Genomic DNA, 23,148 nt, shown 5'->3' on the forward strand with positions numbered 1-23,148 from the left:
GGAATATTGCAGGTGTGGATGGACATCATTTTTGTGTGGTCCTGATCTAGTGAGTGAAACCATCCAGATCCGGTACAAGCCTGACAGAATGCACTTTCTTCTTTCCTTCTCAACCCTGGACTCCTATTTCTCTGGTCCCCAGGATCTACTGTCTTAGCAATGTACAGAAGCTGAGTAAAGGTCCTGGAGAGGTGGTGGCAGCAGTATTGGTCTTCCTTAAGAGGAGTCCTGTGGCCTGGGAGTGGTTGGTTGAGCTTGGCCAGGCCCCGAAAGGGCAGTGTGAGGGCAGCCAGGGGACCCCTAACCTAGAGAATCCAGATCACTGCGCTGATTCCACTCCATTTTAAAGTAAATCATCCCATAGAAAGCTTGGTTCTTTTCTTCAGGCTGGGCAGAAAGTGAACCTACTTTCTCTAAATGGAAGTTTTCTTGCAAGGACCAGGTCCCCATGTGCTTCTTGCTCTGTGACAGCCCGTGACTCCTAGCGCTCTGTGCTCTGCTCCTAGAGTAGCCTGTGGGGTCTCTGCTGATCTCATCCCGTGCTTCTGCTGCTTTCTGTTCTCTCCTTTCTTCGTCCATGGCCTTCTTTCTTGTTTCTTCACCTCTGTGCCCCTGACTGCTCCTACTGCTGAGAGGACTGTTTCTTCCTCTGCTTCTTCAAATATTTCTGCCCCCTGCACATACTGCACAGCCCCATGGCTGTGGTGCACCTCAGACATGCTGCCAACGTCCCACATCCGCCAGTGGCAGACGCTGATTGAGCTTGCCTTGGGAATGCCTTTCCTCTTGACCCTAGTTCAGTCTTGCTTGGTCCCTTCAGCTCTGCCCGTCTCCCTGATGACACTTATCACCATGCCTTGTGTGACTCAACATTTATCATGTCCTTAATTAGGTTGTGGGCTCCGTAGGACTTGGACAAAGTCTCTCACTGTGTAGCCCTGGCTATCCTGGAACTTGTTATGTAGACAATCTGGCTTTGGGTTCACAGAGATCCACCTGCCTCTGCCTCATGAGTGCTGGAATCAAAGGTGTGTGCCACCACAGCCTGCCTGTGAAATGCATTTTTTAATCATGACTCATACAGAGTGCATAGAGGGCCTTGATAATGGCTTTGGTTTGAAATTATTCTTGTTCTTTGCTGTGCTTTGCCTCAACAAGATGAATGTCAGTAAGTTACCTGTGGTTTTGGAACCAGTTTTGCATCAGGGCCTTCAGGGCCTGAAGGGCCCCGAGAGCCTTCAGCTTGAATGAGCCTTGGTTTGGAGCTCCGCCTACCCCCAATGCCTTAAGCCCTGTGGCATTGATTGTGACCAAGTTCTTCCTCCTTGCACTTACAGAGCTCAGAGTCACTGAACTGAAAGCTGGCTCACATTTGGTCTTGTAGGAAAGCACATCTTACATTAGTAATTGATTATGTGTGTTCGTTTGTGTATGTGAAGGCACGAATGTGTGGTGCATGGAGGCCATAGGACAGCTTGCAGTGGTCAGTTCTCTTCTACCCTTCGAGTTTTGGGGATTGAACTCAACTTACCAGGTTTGACGGCAAGCACCTTTACCTGCTGAGACATCTTGTCGGCCTGGAAAATCTTGAGGGTTGTATGGTTGACTTGTGAAACTGTATGGCCCAGTGACTAAGGCCATGGGCTGGGAAGCCACATTGTCTGCTTTTGCATTCTTGCAACTTTGTTACCTAGAATGATTACTTAATTGCTTGGTTAGTTAGCTTCTCCATTTATAAAATGGGAGGGATATATTAGCTTATAAATATCTAGGGTGGTGGTAATAAGGATTAAAGATTAATTCTTTTGCAGGGAGGGTCTAAGATAGGATCTCAAAATATCTCTCAAAAAGGAGCAGAAGTACAGCTTTTGTTGGAAAAGGTAAATTTTCTCTATATGGAAAAAAGGGAGCAACTGTGCATTTAAAATTCTCCTGTATCTGCATATAGGTTGGAGTTAGCTTTCATTGAAACTGTACTTTCCGAAGCAGGGCATAGTGGCCCATGCATTTAATCCCAGCATTTGGGAGATAGATGCAGGTGGATCTCTGTGAGCTCAAGGCACCCTGATCTACATAGTGAGTTCCAGAACAGCCAGGACTGCATAATAGAGAGACCCTGTCTCAAGGAAAAAACAAAAAAAGGAAACTGCACTTTCCCCTCGAGTGCTTGTTTTCTGTACTGGAGAGTAGACTGTCCTAACAGGAATAGTAGTGTGGACCGCTGAGACCATAGTCAGGATGTTGATGCTTCTAGTGTGTTTTTGTAGGTTACTGGCTCAGTGGAGCATCTTCGCCTTCCAGGCTGTTGGGGCAGAGAGATGGCCCTGTGGGACTCACTGATGATAGCAGGAACACCTCCCTCCCTCATGAGGCTCTGCTGCTCACTTTCTTGAGAGCTTTGGGAGTGTCTTAGTTTGCACTGTCAGAAGTTTCTGTTGGAAGATGTGGAAGTTTTGTTATCTCTTACAAGGTGTTCTTTAGTTTCCTTACCTGTGAAACCAGGGAACAGGTGTGGCTCCAAAATAAGAATGTCAGAACCCTGGGTGAAATGACTCAGAGGCAAGACTGAATGGTGTACTGACAGGTGAGTGTAACCGCCTGCTGCCCCACCCGTGCTCTGGAGAATTAGCAGGAAAGGGCAGGGATCCCTAGACTGGGGAAGCTGGATGAAGAAGGCAGGATTGTGTGGATGGAGAGCAGGGGTTTGGGCCTCGTCCATGCATGGGTGTTTTGAGAGTTGGGGGACAGACAGATGTTGCTTCTGTGCCCTGTGCCTCAGATGGAGCCAGGGAAACATGCTGTGTTGAAAGGAGGCCCATCTGCAAAGAGCTGGGTTTCTGGCATTGTCCGATTTGCCTTTCCTGTAGTAGGATGGCTGTTCTCATGGTGTTGCATACATTACTTTGATTGCTACAACCCCACAGAAGAGAATTCAGACCCACTGAGATCTGTTTTCCTTAATTGTTGGAAAGGAATATCTGGAAGGATGATGGTTAGGGATTGGGAGTATATCTTCTGGGGCAGCTGTTGTCCAGGCCTGGGCTGGGGACTGAGATGGGGGAGGGCACAGGCTGGAGCAGTCTGCTTTGTCTGTGAATGGTGGAAAGTAACTGAGCACCTTTTCTCCCAAGCCTGCTGTGCGCCAGCTGTCAGCAGGGTATCCCCTTAGGAGAGCTGTCTCGTCTGGCTGGGCCACATTCTGCAAATAACTCCTCTGTCACATCTGCACACGCTTAGGAGGGTCTGTGCCAGGCTCACGTGAGAGGGAGAGTAAATAACAGGATGTTCAATATCCTTCCTCTCTACCTTCCTAAGGGTTCAGCTCAAACAGTGGAAAGTATCTGAAGTAAATACCAGTAGCTGGTGGTGGGACACAGCTGACATTCTAGGTATTGCTGTGGGTGGGTTTCTAATAGTCTGGAAATGCTGCTTGTGTGTACCTGCCAAACAGGAATTATTCTTTTCTACTTCATGTAAGCTGGGACCTTGTTGTTTGTTAGCTGACAAGACCCACCAGGTCTTTTGTTCAGCCATTGTCTCTCTGGAACATCTTTCTTCTCAGGAACTAGTGCTTCATAAGGGTTTGCCATGTGGTGCTCAAGCCCCTGGGAGGGAAAACTGTGCTTCTCTCCACCTGGATGAGTTGAGCATCAGGGCCTCACTAAGATTTTGGGTGTCCTTCCTCCTCACTGCAGCAGACTCCCTGAGCACAGGACCTGGGAGTCATACTTCCAGTTAGTATTGCAGTCCTGTCCATGCCTCCCAAGCCAGTGCCTAGCTGAGCCTGCTGGAGAAGAAGCTAATGGGTTGTTACCCAGTAGTTCTGTTCTACCTGTAAAAGGGATCAGTTAGGAAATTTTCTGAACCACTGAGCAGCTGCCTAGGACCAGTGCTATAAGAAAAGAGGTTGGGGCTTAAAAGCCTGGTACTGCCTGACCCGTCGTTGCCTTTTTTATGTCTCTCCTCTCTCTGAGATGTCCTTGGAAAGTATCCTGAATGGGAGTGATGTAGATGCCAGAAGCCTTGGAGCTTGGCAACAGGGGTACAGAGCAGTTCAGAATACAGGTGTTTGGGCCGTTGGATACTAGAGGCGGGGTACTGGTTAGAAATCCTGGTGGTTCATGTGGTGGTGTGTGGTCCCCAAGGGAGGAGCATGGTTCAGGTGAGAGCCTCCATTTCTCATTTCCCTGCGGTTATGCTCAAGTCTGGCAGTGCCCTTGGCCCCATGACCTGGGTGAGCTCCTTTTCCAAGGGCTACTGCCATCACCCACAGGACCTGTGTGTTTGACAGAACGTTGGGCTGCTCAGTTAGACCTGGAAATTCTTATTACTAGGCACTGGGGCTCGTTGTAGCATTCTGTTCCGTAAACAGACTTAGACTGTTTTTCAGTGTGTTGGTTCATGCCTGTAAAAGCACTTGGGAAGCTAAAGCAGGAGGATCTCTTTGAGTTCTAGACTTGTACTACAGAGTGAGAAACTGTCTAAACAACAAGTGTATTTTTCAAGCTGAATACAGAATAGACTGTAGTTCCAGCTACTTAGGAGGCCAAGGCAGGAGGATCACTTGAGGCCAGGAGTTTAAGATCAGCATGGACAACAAAACAAGATTCCATCTCAAAAAAAAAAAAAAGATGCTGTATTTTCTCAGGGCAAGTTTGACCCTTAAGATAAGGTATCTATTGATATTGACAGGTCTAAAATTTGAGTTTGTTAACGTTTGAAAGCAGAGAGTCTCGAGTGTGCTCTGATGAGACTAGGGCCACATCAGGCTAGAGCAGAGTAGGGATCAGTTGCTGCTCCAACCCTCACAACTGGCACTCTGTATAGAGATCTGGGTCAAAAGTCAGTGGTGTCTGGGCCACCTTTGAGGAACCCTTTAGTTCATATTTTGCCTGCACCTCTTAGGGTTTGGGGGTGTGCGCAAGGTCAGGCTTCACCCATCCATTAGCTTTCCCCAGAGATTTGAAAGAATGAGCAGAAGCCAGATTCAACCCTAGAGAGACATTAGTCCTGGGAGTTGAGCCCACACACCCCCATCGTGCAGAACAGTGCCATCCCTTTTCCTTAACATAGTTCGTGGTCTGACAAACCCAGCTTTCCCTAGGGACTCTGGATGTAGAAAAATAACTCAGCCAGGTGAGACAAATGCCATTCAAGCTAGACCTAGCCAGACCCTCTTGGACATTTTTCGGTCTTTCCTGAATATACCAGGATGATGACACAAACAAGATGTATTTCTTCCTTTTTTTTTTTTTAAAGATATTTGTTTATATATGTATGGGCATTCTGCCTGCATGAATGTCTGTGCACTGTGTGCATGCAGTGTCTGTGGAGGCCAGAAGAATGTATCAGAACTGTGTATCAGAATGTACAGATGTGAGCTGCCACGTGGGTGCTGGGAATTGAACTAGGTCCTCTATAAGAGCAGCCAGTGCTCTTACCTGCTGAGCCATCTATCCAGTCCTAAAAAGCCCCCTTTTAGGCAGATGCTGGCTGTATCTTCCCTTTCCTTCCCATGGCTTCAAATTGACTCCCAGGCCCTTTTCAGTGGAGGGTCCAGGAGCCTTACCCAGGTTCATTAGCTACTTGCAGAGATTTTGTTTTGTTTTGTGTTTTCTTTCCCTCTTTAACATCGTTTCCATCCAGAGCCACCATGAAGATTTTGCCCTTGGGTTACTGTTTCCTTTTCTGCCTGAAGCTGCCAGAACCTTTAGAGTTGCCATGGCCCAAGATTCCCAAATCTCATATTAATGGCCATGGGAGTAGTGTGACTGCAGAATGCTGTCTGCGATGGACTTGTTCTGTTACCTCAGCATCTACTGAATGAAAACAAAAGACCCTCCTGCTTTCCCATTAGCCATTGTCAATCTGTTGCACACTGGTTCTGTCGGGGTTTTAAGATAGTTGGGATATAGAGAAAGCATGTCTGCCAGACTTCTGAATGGAATGTCTCAGCACTGCTGACTACTCTTGTGGGACAGCCCAACTATTGATGCTTGGCTGTCTTCTTAGGAGCCTCAGGCTTGGGAAAACCCCTGGCCATCCAGCCCAGCACATTCCTTCCCACAGCAGGTCCGAGAGTACAATTTTGAGAGCCACTGGGCATGGCTCTTGAATGCTGCATGTTCTATAAGGGCCATGGACAACGAAGAACAGAGTGGGCCTGGGTCTTTTGCGAGTGGACCCTTCCAGCTGTTTGTTAAGAGAGGGTGGATGGTGACCCTGGCTTGCCACTGCAGGGCTAAAGGGAACTAGAAATGCAGAACACCCTAGTGTAATTGATCGCTAAGCTGGTGTTCAAGGTCACGGTGAGAGGAAAGAACCTTACTAGAAGTACTTCCTGTGACTTGTACCTCATGCTCAGTCATGCTATAGCTGAAAGAAATGCAGCCGAGTGAACTCAGGTGCTGAGTGCAAGAGTTGGGATTCAGACTGAAATGCTGAGTAAGATCATTTGAACCTGTGAGTTTGAGCAACATAGACCCCAACTGAAATAAAATCAAGTCCTCTGATCCCAAAGTCCACTGTTGAGTGGGATGTGGGAAAATAGCTGGTTTGAAGGCATAGGCTCAGGCTAGCTTTGTGGGTAAGGCATGGGCTGGCCTCTTTATATGGACAGCATTGGGCTGGGCCTAGTGGGCAGCCCCAGCCTAGGCCACCTTCCAGAGTTTTGACCTAATGCACTAATGATGTGATTTGGCAGTAGAGTCTTCCACTCCCTGGTACTTTGAGACTGAAGCTCTTGATGTGTCCTGGTGGATGGGAGTGGCGTGGGTGGGCTCCCAGAGCAGTCATGCTGGAGTCCTGGCACTCCCATGGAGAGTCACTCACCTCTGGGATGTCCCATGCATGGCGTCTGGGGATGCCAAAACAATGAGCCACTTCCTCAGCCACCCTGTATTTACGTGTTAGGTCTTCCCAATTTGATGATGAGTCAGGGGAAGTGGGTGGTACTGGGGTTCCTAAACTGTACACGTGGAGCCTTCTGGACTGAATAGAGCTTGCCCTCCCTTTGTGTTATTGGCGTTTGGTTAAGTAACTGATATGTGGCAGGGCACCCTGACACTGACTTTCCTGTTGGGGTGCCCATGAAATCAGTTCCCTTTGAGAGTAGCAATACCTAATTTCCTAGGAGAAGGAGGGATGGTGAGTTTGGATGGCATTCTGTTAGAGTGTTGTCTCCATTTACACAGCCCCAGCCCATCTTTCTGAATCCGAGCTAACTGGATATGATTCCCTGCAGAGCCTGACCCATACGGTAGTACCTACTTGACCTCTTATGACCTTTGTGTCCTGCTGTCTTTAGTCCTTGTTTTGTTTTGTGGTGCTGAACATCAAACCCAGAAGGGTTCTAAGCATGCGTGGCGGTCTATCACTGACCTCATGTCTGTGGTCTTATAGTGGGAATGGCAAATCTCATTACTAGACACATACCCAACTTTATACCAGGCTCATCTAGAGAAGGACGAGTGCATTCTGTTAGCTCTAGACACGAGTGGGAAAGAGTGTAGTAGTCTTAAGGAAAGGGTGCTGGGTAGGAGGGGGCTTCCTTAGGCATGACTACTAGTCCCCTAAGTAGGAAGGGGACTTAGTTAGCAGCATAGATGATTCTCAAGCTTCTAGGGATATTGCATCCTCTGCCTTGTTTCATAGATGAGGAATGGAAAACCAGAGGAATAAAGGTGTTTGTTTGGACAGAGTTACGTCTGCCACCTAGCTGTAGGTCTCTTTCCAAAGTGCAAAAACCTTCACTGTTAATCTTTATATGTGGCACCTCACGTGTGCTAGACAGACTCTACCACTAAGCTCCTACTTGAACCAGATGTTAGGTAGTGTGGACAAAGGATGCTTAAATAGGGCTGCTGTTGTCAGAGAACTTAACTGCATTAAGGAAGAGAACCTATCTCTGACCAGCTTGGCTCACTGATCCCTGGTAGGGCAAACAGGTGCCCAATCTCAGGTACCCAGATGTTCCGTGGGGCTCTTTGTATCTTTTGTCTCTATTCCCTGCTTTAGGCTCCTAAACTGACTTTCTCTATGAGGTTAGAACAATGGCTGCAAGGGACTTTGAGAGCTGCTATCTTCCTAACTACCTGTGGGAATTTGTTTTACTCAGATGAACTGATCATATTCCCTTCATCCAAAGTGTCTTTCCCTCTGATCTTCTTGGCAAGTAGAACTCTGCTCATGTGTGTGAGTGTTTGCCAGAATATATGGCATCTGTACATGCAGTGCCAGGAGAAAGACTTTGAATCTCCTGGAACTGGAGCTAGAGATGATTGTCAGCTGCCATATGGGTGCTGAAAATTGAACCCAGGTCCTCTGGAAAAGTAGCCAGTGCTCTTAAATCACTGAGCCATCTCTCTAGTCTCTACCAGGTATTTCTTGTTTGCTTGTTTACTTACATGTTATCTGTCTTCTCTGCTCCTTCCACATCCCGTCACCCTTTGCAAACTTCCAGGAGTAGGCTTTTGTTAATTTTTCAGAGCTATCTCCAAACCACCCTGCTGTTCCTGAGGAAATACATACCATTCTGGGATTTAAAAATATCTTATTTATAGCCAGGCAGTGGTGGCACACACCTTTAATCCCAGCATCTTGGAAGGCAGAAGCAGGTGAATCTCTGTGAGTTCAAAGCCAGCCTGCTCTACAGAGTGAGTTCCAGGATAGCCAGAGATACACAGTGAAACCCTGTCTCAGAAAACAAAAACCAAACAAAACTTATTTATTTTCATTTTATCCACATGAGTGTTTCCCTACATGTGTATGTGTATCATGTGTATATAGTACCAGAAGAGAGAATCAGATTTCCTGAGTTGCTTTATGGGGTTCTGGATCCTCTGCAAGAGCAGCAAGTTCTCTCAACCACTGATACATCTCTCCAGCCTCCCAGTTCTTATTGTAATTTGATACAGTGTTTCACTCTGTAGCCAGCCCTGTAACTTTTTTTTTTAAACTTAATTTATTGTGTATACAGTGTGCTGCCCACATGTATGCCTGTATGCCAGAAGAGGGCACCAGATCTCATTACAGATGGTTGTGAGCCACCAACCATGTGGTTGCTGGGAATTGAACTCAGGACCTTTGGAGCAGCTTAAGATGTCTCTTAAGCACTAAGACATCTCTCCAGTCCCTGGCCTAGAACTCTTTAAAATAGATCAGGCAGACCCAGAATTCAGAGATCCACCTGCCTTTCTGCCTCTGAAGTACTGGGATTAAAGGCATGCACTATTACACTTGGCAACAGTCGACTGTCTTGGTGGTAACACAAAACATTTGTTAAAGCTAATTTGAATTGTACTGCTAAAATGGAAGAGGAGCCAGTATTATATATAGTATGCCTTGTACCGCTGAGGAGCCAGCAGTATAGTCAGTATTATAGTATGCTTAGCACAGGTGAGGCCTTGGATTTAATCTCCTTTACTCAAACAGAAAACATACAAAGGAAGGATTTTGTCAGGTGAGGTTGAAACAGTGGAATCTTAAACTTAAGGCCAATGTAGGCAATTTAGATCCTGTCTTAAAATGTGAGTTAACTGGGTGGTGGATGCACATGCCTTTAATCCCAGCACTCAGGGAGGTAGAGGTAGGTGGCTCTCTATGACTTCGAGGCCAGCCTGGTCTACAGAGTGAGTTCCAGGACAGCCAGAGATACACAGAGAAACCCTGTCTCGAAGAAACATAAACAAACAAACAAAAAAAATAAAATGTAAATTAAACACAACACTCTGGAGGCAGAGACAGGTGGATCTCCGTGAGTTTGAAACCAATAGCCAGGGCTACACAGAGAAACCCTGTCTCAAAAAAAAAAAAGGGCTAAATAAATACATAAAAATAAAATGTAAAAAAAGAATTAGTAGAGGGCTGGAGAGATGGCTCAGTGGTTAAGAGCATTGCCTGCTCTAGCAAAGGTCTTGAGTTCAATTCCTGGCAACCACATGGTGGCTCACAACCATCTGTAATGACGTCTGGTGCCCTCTTCTGGTCTGCAGACATACACACAGACAGACTATTGTATACATAATAAATAAATAAATATTTTAAAAAAAGAATTAGTAGAACCAAATGTTGAAGTGCCTGCCTAGCATTCCCAAGATTCTTAGTTCAATCCCCAATCCTTAGTACCATCAAAAAGAAAAGATTAAATTACTCCCCAGTTAAAACACACACACTTTTTTTGTTTATTTGTTTTTTTGTTTTTCAAGGCAGGGTTTCTCCAGTAGCTTTGGAGCCTGTCCTGGAACTTACTCTGTAGAGGAGGCTGGCCTTGAACTCACAGAGATTTGCTTGTCTCTGCCTCCCAAATGCTGGGATTAAAGGTGTGCGCCACCACTGCGCCATCAAAACACACAGACATATTTTAACAGCTGGGTATGCTGCTACTCTCCTGGAATCCTAGCACTTGGGGCATGGAGGTAGGAGGATCAGAAGTTCAAGACTAGCTTCAGCTACATAGTGAGTCTGAGGCGATTGTGGACTTGATGAGATCCTGTCTGGAAAACAAAACAACCCACCAGTATAGACTTTCTAATAAGTTCTAGCCTGCTCCTTCATGACTGAGACTTTCCCTATCGCCCCCCCCCCCTTTGTTTTCTTTCTTTTTTATTTTTTATTTTCCCCGAGACAGGGTTTCTCTGTAGCTTTGGAGCCTGTCCTGGAACTTGCTCTTGTAGACCAGGCTGGTCTTGAACTCACAGAGATCCTCTTGCCTCTGCCTCCCGAGTTCAAGAATTAAAGGCATGTGCCACCACTGCCTGACGAGGCTTCTTGTTTTGCATTTGTCTTTTGATGAGTCCCTTCCAGGTTTTGGTTCTTGCCTCAGCTCCTCAGAGGTAATGATCTGGTGGACTCTGTCAGAATATGTGTGCAGTTCCGCAAGACCATGTCCATAGGCAGCTCTGTGAAGGACCAAACTCCTGAGTGCTGGCTAAGATGGACAAGGGACCTGGCAATATAATTGAGACCTTCAGAGTTTTCTATCAAGTACAGACTCTAAGCTATTGCTGCTCTCTTCCCCACAGGTTGGGACAAACATTCCTATGGTTACCATGGCGATGATGGACATTCCTTCTGCTCCTCGGGGACAGGCCAGCCCTATGGTCCCACATTCACCACAGGGGATGTGATTGGCTGTTGTGTCAACCTCATCAATGGCACCTGCTTCTACACCAAGAATGGCCACAGCCTTGGTAGGTGCATAGGAGACCTTGGAGGGTCTGGCTGTGGAGCCACTGTGATTGATGAGAAGCTCAAAGGCAGGCCTTGAAGTCAAAGTAGTATCATGGAGCCTCTGCACAGCTCTGGGGGACTGCAGTCACTTCCAGCCATTGGAGCCTTTTCAGGTGAATGGAAGGCAACAGGCATGCCCGTTGTTAACCTGTCCCTTCAGCAGCATTTACTGGATGAGCCCAGGATGGTTGCTGAGAGCAGCACATTCTAGTCATGATCCTGGCCTGTCTTGTCGGTTGTACTTGATGGAGAAAAAGTCTGAGGACCCTAAGTGTAGTTATCAGTGGTTATGGTTTGGGTTAGGGTTTGCATGCCTATAACCTGGCCCAGACTTTGGCCTGCTCTTCTGATGGTGGGGTACTGAAAGTAGCAGTGAGGGCTGTCAGACAGAAGGTAAACAGGAAGGAGTCAAATAGGGACAGAACACTGGCAGTGTTGACGGAGTTACAAATAAAAATCCAGAGAGAAATGGAGGGATGGCCTGGAAAAGGGGCCAGGAGAAAAGGGAAGCACCTGGAGGTCAATGCTAGAGATGGGCTGAGAAGTGGGTCTGGAGGTCCAGCAGGACATTGGGGTGGTGGTGCACTGGAGAAGAGAAAGGTGAGGAAGGAGCCAGACTAGTGGAATGTTAACCATGTGAAGTAAAGGAATTTAGCAGTGGGGAAATTGCGGGTCTGATGGGTTCCTTGAAAGGAGCTGTTCTCTACATGTATAGAAACTTAACGTTAGAACTTTAGCTGGACCAGCACTAGAGGAAGGAGGCAGGAAGAGCAGAAGTTCAAGGCCAGCCTCAGCTATATAAAGGGTTTTAGGCCAGTCTAGACTATAAGAGCACCATACAAACAAAATGGTTTTGAGGGAGGAAAGAGAAAGAACATGCCAGATGTGGCATCCACCTGAAGTCCCAGCATTCAGGAGCTGAGGCAAGATGGTTTCTATGAGTTAAAGGCCAGCCTGGATTATGTAACTACTCAAGGTTGACCTATGACTTCCACACATGTGCCTTGGCATATGGGTGCCCCTATTCACGTGAATATATACATAAACAAGAAAAAGTGAATTAATTAAAATTTAAAACATGTGAAAAAAATTCAGAGAAAGGGACTTGGACGATACTGACTAGTAAATGGCCACACTGTCCCAACTTGGTCCCTAACTGCTGGGTTTGCCTGCCTTGCAAGGGCCTCTGCTCTGACCATGCCCTGCTTCTCCCAAGAGAACTAGTAGCACCTTACTAACCAGGCCACCAAGCTTTTCAGGATTGGAATCTGGGGCCCTGCTTCTGCTGACTTTAGGGGCTGGTTGCTGCTCCTACAACCTGTATGTGTATATGGGGTTTTCTTGTGCCAACAGCTGCTCTTGAATAACTATTTAGAGTCCTAATCATAAATGCTTGGCCAATAGCTCAGGCTTATTACTAACTAACCTCTTACACTTTAAATTAACCCATATTTCTTATCTATGCTTTGCCATGTGGCTTGGTACCTTTTCTCAGTATGGCATGCCCATCTTGCTTCTCTCTCTGTCTGCTCATGACTTCTCTAACTCTGCCCTTCTTCCTCCCAGCATTCTCAGTTTGGCTCTCCCACCTAACCTTGTCCTGTTCAGCTATTGGCCAGTCAGCTTCTTTATTAAGTCAATCATAGTGACAAATATTTACACAGTGTCAAGGAATATTCCACATGTGTGGTTTTTCTAGGAGATAAGCCAGTCAGAATCAAGAGCCCTAAGGGAATTAGGTTTGCTGTTGACTGGGGATGAGCAACTAAGAGCCAACATTCTTCAGCCATTCTTTGCACACCACAGCCTAGAGCACTCAGGAAAGGGCAGGAAGATGGGTGATTGAGAACATGTCTCAGAGGTAGAGCCTCCTCCGGTTCCCATCTGGAGGAACTCTCCTGAGACTGACCATCACCTAGGTGCAGTTGTTGGTATCCCACTGGCAAGATCTCGAGAATGTTCTTTGCTCCTTACTCTGCTTTCTGAATCCAGCTATTTCGTCACTTTGGGTTCATCTGCGGCCAGAATCTCAAGGGCTCTTAGATGCTCTCATTGCACGTCCTCTCACCTGCCTGTCTGCAGCCAGGCTCAGTCTTACCCCTTCATCTGTTTGCCTTTCACATCTCCCTAGCTTGTCCACATCTTGCTTAAAGCATGGTGTCTCTTGTGGAAAATAAGATTTGGAGAATACAATGCTGTACCTATAGTGCCTGTATGTTTAGTGCCTTCTTTGGGCACTATAGATGTGTATTAGAACTCTTTGTGAGCCAGGGCACCTGAGGCCTAGTGAATGCTTTTCATGGACCCTGTGCAGAGACCTATTACACATGTTTAATTAAACTTGATATGGTAGTACATTGTCTAATTTTTTTATCCTTTAAAAAAATGTTCTGTGGTCTTGTTTATTTCTTAATATTTGGTGTTAATTTCAAACTTCTGTTAACCCAAAGTATGATACATAAGTATCATTTAATAAAGATACTCATTAACATACTAGAAGAGGAAAAGGCCAAGATTTGAGTTCCTTTGTAGTTAAGCTTCCCACATAGACAGCAACCATTAAAAGCCAGTTGTGTGATCTGGAGATCTAGGTCAGTGGTAGAGCACTTGCCTAGCTTCTTTAGGATCTAAGTTCAATCCTTAGTACCACTAAATGAGGCAAAACAATACAGAAAAGCCAAAGAATCAGTTAAGCTCCGTCTGGTGGCACAGGCTTCTTGAGGCAGGGACTTTGAAAGCTCAGGGCCAACAGGGCATCTTAACAAGAATCTGTTTCAAAGTTAAAAAATGAAAAGAGAGCTGAAAATGAAAAGTAGAGGTCCGTGGTAGAACACTTGATTGGCCCAGTCAAGGCCCTGACTTCCATCCCTAATACTGGGGGGCGGGGTGGGGGAATTGGGTATATTAGCTTGAAGCTCACATTTTACCATCTGGTCCACGAGTCTATTTTGGGGACCTAATTGAAAATGAATAGGTCCCGTCTTTTTCATTTTCTGAATCATAAAATTTCATGAGGTTTTAGTGATAGATGCTTGGTGAATCTTTTCATGTCCTGTGCTGTCTTATTATCACTAACATGCTTCAGGCTCTAATCCCTCCACTTCAGGGGTTAGAATTACATATTCTACCCCTGGCCTCCCTGCCTGTTTTCTTTGTCATAGCACTCAAGCCTCCTGTGTCATCATTTCGTGTCTCTGTGTCATCTTTCTTGCTGAATTCGGGGCATTTTTGAGAGCGAGCTGGCTTGTAGCTGTTTCTCCAGTCCTGTTACTGGGCCTGGCTCCTCAACAGATGAGTGGAGATAGAGGACTGATATCCGGTCCATAAGTGGTCTGTGTGCTTGTAGATTCTTCTTCATGTGGTTCTGTACTGTCTCATGTGGTCCTTTGTTCTTAGCTTCAGGGTCCTCAGAACCTGTTTACCCAGGGCTCTTATCAGCAAGTCTGGCTATTCTGTTTGCCTGGCCTTTCTTTCTGTGGGTCTACAAATCTTATTATCACAGTAGCCTTAGTGAGACTCACAGGACCTCATCAGCGAGCAGTCTTGCCTTCCACAGTGCAGTAGAGAATAGTTTTTTCCTTATTGTCCTGACAGCCTTCAAGGACTTGTCTTTCCTGGTACCATTGTGAGGCAGAGTTGGGCTGGTCTGAGTGTGCCAGCCTCTGTCCAGACTGTAGCAGTTTTCTTACTGTGTAGCCAACTTGGACCTAGACCTCATGGTGAATGAAGCAACTTTCATAGTCTGCCTCATTTCTTTTCCCCCTTAAGGTAAAGGATTAGTATTATCCTTTCTCCAGATGGGCTAGACCACTTGGGGTAACTTGCCAAAGGTCACATGGCAGTAAAACAGATGAAGCTGGAGTCCCCTTCTTTGAAGGTCCTGTGAGCATCTTCCCAAGCCTGGGAGTGAGTAGCATCTTAGATACTTCAAGATCTACAAGGGCACCTTAATGAGGGACTTCTGGTGCTGTGACTCTGACCCCATATGTGAGGCTCACACGTGACCTCAGGCCAGGGGAGCATAATAAGGATTTTGACTTTCACTCACTGAAGAGCAAAGTAGCTGTTCAAAGAATATGTCATCTCTCTTTACCTTGTGTTTTAGTCTGTGCACTAGTCTGAGAAATATTGCACACTTCCGGAGGCTGTTGTCAGACTTCACTGTGCTCTTTGCCAAGTTTCTGTTTCCTTCTGGATGAGAGTTCAGAGAGTCCTTTGGGACCTTTGGGGAGTCAGTGACTTGAAAACTCTAATGCCAAAAACAGAGCAGTTCCCAGATGACAGAAGACTTTACCTAAGAGGTCTGTGAGGCCTTGGAAGAGGCTTACTTGGCTCTCACATTCTGATGCTCCTCTCTAAGGATACCGCTCAGGTCTCCTCATGTGTTTGGGGTGGCATGACCTCCACTCTTACTGCAGCTCAAATCTGAAGTCTCTAGAGATGCATTTCCCACTCTTGACAGGAGGGTTCGGATGTACAGGCCATTGTCGGCCAGTGCTGGATAGTAAGGAACTTCTCTATCCCTTGGACTGTTAGACTCAGACCAGGAATGTGTGCAGATCCACCACTGCCAACACCTCTAACCTCTGACTCTGAGTCTGTTTTCCTTGTCTGTAATGGGAGAATGAGCAGAATGCCTGCTCCAAGGGACTGGCATGAGGAGTGGATCAGGTCGTAGCCGATACTGGCGGGAGCACACAGTAGGTGTCTGTGAAGACATTTAGATCAGGAAGCTTCAACAGCCCTAGGTGATAGATCACTTGGGTTTAGTTTTTCTAGCAGGCGTTCTTGCAAAAGTGGAAAAACTATTGGCAATTAATTACCTGAGGTTCTGGTTTCCCTTCTGGTTAGATTATCCAGCAAGAGGAAGGCCCAGACCTAAAACTACCAGGCCCTAGTATATGCTTGGCCACCATCTGCACCTTGAGTTCACAGGGTGGAGACCAAGGGGCCATCCCTGTCTAGTGACCTGATCATTGTCCTTTCCTCCCCACAGGTATAGCCTTCACAGATCTCCCGGTAAGTACTGCTAATGGATTTTCCTTCTCCCGGATTTTTGAGGGCTGCCTGGAATGGGTGGGGATACCTGCAAGTAGAGGGTGTGGAGTCTGGCCCTTTCCCCAAGCAGGGATGTGTGATGTGCTGCCAGCTTGAGGGTGCCAGTGGGGGTTACCTGCTGGCTGTCCTCTCTCTTCATCAAGGCCTGGTGTTCCTCCACGTCTCTTAGCAGGTGACAGAAATTTGTGACATTCTCTAAGGCAGTTGTTGTGGGTGGGGGTAATGGAATGGTGGTGCAATCAGGGTAATTCCATGGCACAGGCTAATCTGTGACTTCAGCCACAGGGCTGGGAGTGGCGTATAGGGATTGCTCCTGAGCTTCTAGGAATCGGGTCCTCATCCAGGCCTTCAGAGATCCCCAAGGAAAGTCAGCACCCCTGGAGACCTAGCATGCTACCATTCGGAGTTTCCCTAAGCCTGGAAGATGAGTTGTGTGGGCTTTTCACTTGAAAAGAATGTTTCCTGTCAGCTGAGTTTGGTCCTTTCCCTCCTTCTCTACCCTATTACTTGACTGAGTTGTACGAGCACCGTCACATGCAACCTTTACTCAGAATGTTGGGAGCCTGCATGGGTCTCTGTGCCTTGGTTCTGAAAAGAAGTTTCTTGACTTTATTATCCTGGGTGTCCCACTTTGCCCCAGGAAGTGCATTTGTAATACAAGGGGCCTCGGAATCTTAACAGCAGTACCCGTAGTCATGTTTGAACTTCCTGTCTATGTATCAGAATCCTTTCTTCCTACCTGGAGGCCCCAGAAAGGGGCTGTTGTCCTAGACAAGGGGGGCAGAATCAGAAGAATTCTGACTCTGACTGCGGAAGCTTCTAGGTGTGGAGACATGACATGAAATGAGCAGCCATGAGCATGGATGATGTGCTGCCACATGCTGGGAAGCCTGGGAAATGTCCCGTGGACTTGGCCTATGCTGTGGAAGATGGGAGGAAAAGAAAGGAAGCAGAAAGTCTTTAGGGTTAGACCTCATGGTGGGCTGAACCCCATGTGCCCAGAAAAAAACATATGAGGTACTTGTGAAGGACCCATCACCTGAGCGCGGAAGGTGAAGAGGGCTCAGGGGAGCCAGAGGTGGTGGTACACACCTGTAATCCTAGCATTTAGGAGGTGAAGGCAGCTGGGTCAGTCAAGGTAACCAACTGCATAGTGAGCATGAGGCCAAATGGGCTGGATGAGACCCTGTCTTTAAAAAAAGTGGGTAGGGGTTTCTGGGAAAATGGTGTCTAGTGGCATGGGGAGGAGGGGCGGGTGAAGCTTTGGACATGGGCAATTAGAAGCCCAAGAGGCACTGAGTGAGGCTGTGACCTGATTACAGCTGGTCGTGGTAAGCGGGTAGTAAATGCAGAGAGCTCCTACGTCGCTGGCCAGAAGGCCTCTGCTGAGTAAGCCTCTGACCGGAAGAGGGGCAGCCTCTGTCTCCATTACCAGCTCTAGAAGCAACTCACCAAATCATTCGCCTGTTCTCATCTATGTTCCTCATTTCCTACGTCATCCCTTCCCCTCATGTACCTCTTTTTGGTTACCAGGGACGTCCTTGGCCCTGCATCTCTTTCCAGGAGAAGCCATAAGCCACCCCATAGCACATTTTTATTTGTATGTGTGTAGTGGTGTGCAGTCCTGTCTTATACTGTGTATCTTGGCCAAAGGCCTGGGGGACTTAGTGACCTTTGATGCAAAAACAGGAGACTTTTCCTTGTTGAGCCTTGCTTGCTTTTCTTTTTCTTCTCCCTTCATCTTTTCTGCTAGGGAGGCAGGCAGAATGTGATTGACCCCTGCTGCCCTCAGGGGCCTGACTGACATCATTCTCCTCCTCAGGCCAACCTCTACCCCACCGTAGGCCTGCAGACACCTGGGGAGATTGTGGATGCCAACTTCGGGCAGCAGCCGTTCCTGTTCGACATTGAGGACTATATGCGGGAGTGGCGCGCCAAGGTCCAGGGCACTGTCCACGGCTTCCCCATCAGTGCCCGGCTTGGCGAGTGGCAGGCGGTGCTGCAGAAGTGAGTGTTATCCCCCTCCCCTAGGCCTTACGGTCCTGGAGATCTATGTAGTATTGCAAATGATGCTAACAGTTCTGTCCGCGGGGTGTGTTTTTGGGGACACTGGCGGACGACGCTGCTGCTGCTGCTTCCCTCTTGTCAGTGGGCCCCCTCTTTGTGCTGTGGAACTGCTCCTGGTTAACCCTTGCCTGGGCTGGAGAGTGACTCAGTGGTTAGGAGCACACAGTACTCTTGTAGAAGACCTGAGTTCAGTTCCCAGCTCCCGTGTCAGGTGGCTCACAACCATTTGTAACTCCAGCTCCAGGGGATCTGATATCTTCAGCTTTTCTCAGTTTGCACAAATTCACACATGTACTGCATACATGTATTTAAATTATGCATATAATTAAAAATACATATAATTAAAAATAATAACAATCAAAAAAAACCTTCCTCTCAGGCAACTTACAAGACTCCTGTGTGTAAGATTACCAGCCCAGTGTAGACATGTTGCCACATGACTTTAGTCCCAACACTCAGGTATATCTCTGAGTTTGAGGTAGCCTGGTCTATAGAGCAGGTCCCAGGGTGACATAGAAAAACCTTGTCTTGAAAAACCATTTAAAGGGCTGGCGAGATGGCTCACTGGTTAAGAGCACTGCCTGCTCTTCCAAAGGTCCTGAGTTCAGTTCCCAGCAATCACATGGTGGCTCACAACCATCTGTAATGAGATCTGGCGCCCTCTTCTGGCCTGCAAGCATACACGGAGACAGAATAGTGTATACATGATAGATAAATAAATAAATAAATAAATTTTTTTTTTTAAGAAAAGAAAAGCCATTTAAAAAAATTCATATTGCCATACTTCGGTTGAGATGACTTCACAGGATCAATATCTGCCCAGTATCCCTGTGTCCATGGCAAAGTGGTATCAGGAAGTCTTCCTTAGGATCAGCCTAGCAGTCTCCTTGGCTAATCAATGTCTAAATTGTCTTGGAAGCTAGTGTTGCTGAGATCCAACAGAGGCTCAAGTTTGGGTCTTTATTTCACAGCCAGCTGCATACCTGAGTGAAGCAATGGCCGTTACTTATCCATCTCTTAGGAGGTGGATGTAAGCTTGGTTCTCAAGAGTGGACAAGGACTTAGCTTCTGCTAACCCTGATCATTGTTCTGCAAAGGCACCAACCAGGGGTCCAGGGGTAGGAGTGCAGTATACGCTATGTTCTCATCCAGTCCCAAGTGGTCTCCAGCACCACCCGCCCCGCCCTGTCTCCAGAGTTGTTTATGCTAGGAAAGCTCTATCACTGAGCCGCATCCCCAGTACTCAGCTTTCTTTCCTTGAGGGATTGATACTAAGGTAGCCTTAAGGGCTGAGGTCCAGGCAGCCAGACCTGGAAGGAATAGCATAACCACCTCTAGTTCCCAGCCCACAGGTGAGAAGTGCTTCCTTGAAGGCCAGAGCAACACCATTCCCCGCAATATACTTGCTGGTTGGACAGGAGAAGAAGTGGAGTTACTTTGAGGGTTGGGCTCAGCACATGAATTGTTATATGTATGTATCCATGGTGCCAGTTTATGTCCCGTGCAGCATTTGCCAAGACCTGGATATAATTTGTGTTCTGTTATTCTTTGTTCTGTTAAAGCTTTATTTTATAAATATTGGAAGTGGCTAGGTTATCTTGGAGATAGATTTGTCACAGCTTCATGACAGCTTCTCTCCCCTGGTGAGACTCAAGCATTACCATCCTCCCATCCTCTCTCCTCCTCCTTTGCGTCCTTTCCTCTCTCTGTGACAGCAGTAGAATCCAGGTCCTCGTACATGCTAGGCAACCACAGTACTGCTGACCAGAATCCCCAGCCCATTTCTTTTGCTGCTATAGGTAACCCTTTCATAATAAAGAATTTACATTATTACAGAAAGTTACTTTCTGGGCCTCAGAGGTTAAGAGCACTTGTCGCTCTTGTAGAGGACCATGCTTGGTTCCCAGAATCCTCATGCCAGCTTACAATCGTTTGTAATCCCAGTCCCACAGGGTTTGATGCTCTTCTGTACTGTGCAGGCACCAGGCATATGCATAGTACATATGCATACATGAAGGGAAACACTCAAATACATAAAATAATAGATAAATAAATGCTTAAAATTGTGTTTGTATTGTCCTCTAAAGAAGTATTCTTTTGTTTTCCAAGACAAGGTTTCTCTGTGTAGCCCTGGCTGTCCTGGAACTCACTCTGTAGACCAGGCTGTCCTCAAACTCAGAGACCCACCTGTCTCTGCCTCCCAAGTGCTGGGATTAAAGCACGTGCCACCACTGACCAGCTAAGCAGTATTATTAAGTCAAGCTATATTTTATTTTTATTTTCTTTTAGAGATTTATTTTTATTTTCTACGAATTAGTGCTTTGCCTGCAGGTATATTATGTGCACTGTGTGTGTGCCTGGTACTTGTGGAGAGCAGAAGAGGACATCAGATCCTCGACCTGGAGTTACAAATGGTTATGAGCCACTATGTGAGTGCTGAGAACCAAATCCAGGTCCTCTGCAAGAGCAGCAGGTGTTCTTAAACTACTGAGCCATCTCTCCGGCCCCAAGAATATACATTTTAGAGGTATCTGGTGTTCATATGAGATAATCTGAACCATGGTTTTTTGTTTTTTTTTTTTTTTTCAAAATACATTGCTCTTCTGTTTATGTTAAAATGCCAAGCATTTTGTTTGTTTATTTCATTTACCCCTTAAAACATAAGAAGACAAACAGCCAAAGTTGCACAGACTTAAAACATTTCCCATACATCTCCTATCCACACAGGTCATGAGAGCTCATCTTTGTACACATGCATGTACATATACATATATGTATACATAAAGCACTGTTCAGCCAGCTTTAGATGGGGTTAACTTTTTGTACATTATGCTCTTCCACAAAGATTGTGCTCCTGTTGACTGTGCTGTGTCTATCTCTTCCCGGCAAAATCAGCCTGATACCTTGAATTCTTGGGCCCCTGATCCATGGTATATCATGGAATTAATTTGACCTATAGATTAAGCTTCTATTTCTCTAGAGCAGAAGCTCTCAACCTACCTAATACTGTGATCTTTAAAAACAGTTCCTCATGTCTTGGTGATCCCCAATCATAAAATTATTTTGTTGCTACTTCATAACTTTAAATCTGCTACAGTTATGAATCGTAATGTAAATATCTGTTATGCAGGATACTGATATGTGGCCCCCATGGGGGTCCTGACCTAGAGGTTGAGAACCGCTACTCAAGAGCCAGTGCCCCCACATGGCAGGCAGGCTCCCTGGGGACAAAGGTGCTTCCTCCAGTGCAGGCAACCCCAGGGTTCCACCTGCGTTCCTCACCATTTGCTAAAGTTTAGTGGTTAGTTCTGTCAAATATGGGTGTGCAGGCATCCTCTGTATCCCGGCAGCTGCCACACTGCCTGTCTAGTTGCCATGTTAGGCAGCCCTGGGGCAGATACTTAGCAGAGCTGGTCTTGCTGCAGTCTCCCAGAAGGCAGCCGTTTCTGTGAGACTGAAGCACAGATGTGACTGGCCCTCTCCTGTCGACAGTGTGAGCACCTGAGAGCAGGTTTCATTTTCTTTACCCAGTCTGGGTCATACCTCCAAGATCTGTTTAGGGGAGACCTCATGGGGGCGCCTGTGGCCTGTCCTCCTTCAGTGCTCTTGGGTGTTACCTTAAGCTCTTTTTATTTTTATTTTTATTTTTCTTAGCATGGTCTCTTCTTATCTGGTGCATCATGGGTACTGTGCCACAGCCACTGCTTTTGCCCGAATGACTGAAACCACGATTCAGGAAGAACAGGCGTCCATAAAGAACAGACAAAGTAAGTCCTTGTCCTTGCTGTCCTGGAGACCAGTTTGCAGGCTCCAGTCCCTGCTCCCATCCTTCATTTGCTGCTCCACGGGTAGCCAACGGCCCCAGAGGTCTCAGAGCAGCCTCCCTAATATAACACACTTTGAAAGTCAGGCGTAGGCCTGATCCTGGCATGGCAGAACCCTGTTCCTCCATGCTGTTTCCTCTCCCTGCCTCTCTGAGCACATCATTTCTGTGTATGTGTCTGGGTCTGGGTCTCTAGAGAAGCTGTGCTCAACCAGGTGGATGGACAGGTATCCTATCCTAGACTTGGAGTCAACAAATGAGAGAGCTTCAGACCCAGAAGTCATTCACAGCAAGATGCTCAGGTCCTAGGGCCTGAATGAGAAAGGAGTAGCAAGATGCTGATGGCCAGAGAAGTACCATTCTCAGAGAGGCCAGTGTGAAGTAGACTACCTCTTCTCCCAGTACGGAGCATGCTGCAGCATCTGCAGATTGTCAAGATGTGGACCTTAGCTCAAGCCAGTGCATACCCCGTGAGGCCTGAAGAGAGCGCAGTCTGTCTAAAGAGGCCTCCTCAGGCCAACCCAAGATCATGGTCTCACAGCCAGGGCTCCCCTCACTAGCTACCTCCCTGGCTTCCTGTACCCTGCAGGAGTGGACCTGCGGACTCACCTCCTACCTCTGGACTGTGAGTTCTTGTTCTCTCCTCATATTCTTGAGAATTCCGTGACAGCTGTCCAAAACCACCCTCTGCTGTGGTCCTGGGCAACCAGGTTCACTCAGCCTTTTCTGTGAGCTTCTCCAGCTGGCAGTGTGCCAGGAGCCAGCCCACCTGACTTCTGGTTACTCACAACCATGTTCTTCTCTACAGAAATCCAGAAGCTGGTGCTGGAAGGCCGGGTGGGCGAAGCCATTGAAACAACCCAGCGCTTCTACCCTGGGCTGCTGGAGCACAATCCCAACCTGCTCTTCATGCTCAAGTAAGTCAGGTTTACAGCTCCAGAGCCTGGCCCTCTACAGCAACAAAACGCCAA

At 47.0% G+C, this 23,148-nt stretch overlaps 1 protein-coding gene across 3 annotated transcripts in view; it reads left to right on the plus strand.

Moving 5' to 3' along the window:
- The window catches only part of Ranbp10 (RAN binding protein 10), a 59,951-nt gene that overhangs the window by 30,465 nt on the left and 6,338 nt on the right, over positions 1-23,148 (plus strand). For 2 of the 3 annotated variants that reach the window (XM_087900244.1, XM_087900245.1), the window contains exons 4-8: positions 11,022-11,189; positions 16,226-16,248; positions 18,110-18,294; positions 22,009-22,121; positions 22,986-23,094. In XM_087900244.1, the coding sequence (XP_087756370.1) occupies positions 11,022-11,189; positions 16,226-16,248; positions 18,110-18,294; positions 22,009-22,121; positions 22,986-23,094 (598 nt within the window). Of the gene's footprint in view, positions 1-2,448; positions 2,585-11,021; positions 11,190-16,225; positions 16,249-18,109; positions 18,295-22,008; positions 22,122-22,985; positions 23,095-23,148 lie in introns of those variants that run through there. The other variant, XM_087900246.1, reaches the window with a different exon arrangement.

The sequence above is a fragment of the Myodes glareolus genome, chromosome 22 (genome assembly GCF_982192425.1).
Source record: "Myodes glareolus chromosome 22, mMyoGla1.1, whole genome shotgun sequence".
NCBI classification, from domain to species: Eukaryota; Metazoa; Chordata; class Mammalia; order Rodentia; family Cricetidae; genus Myodes; species Myodes glareolus.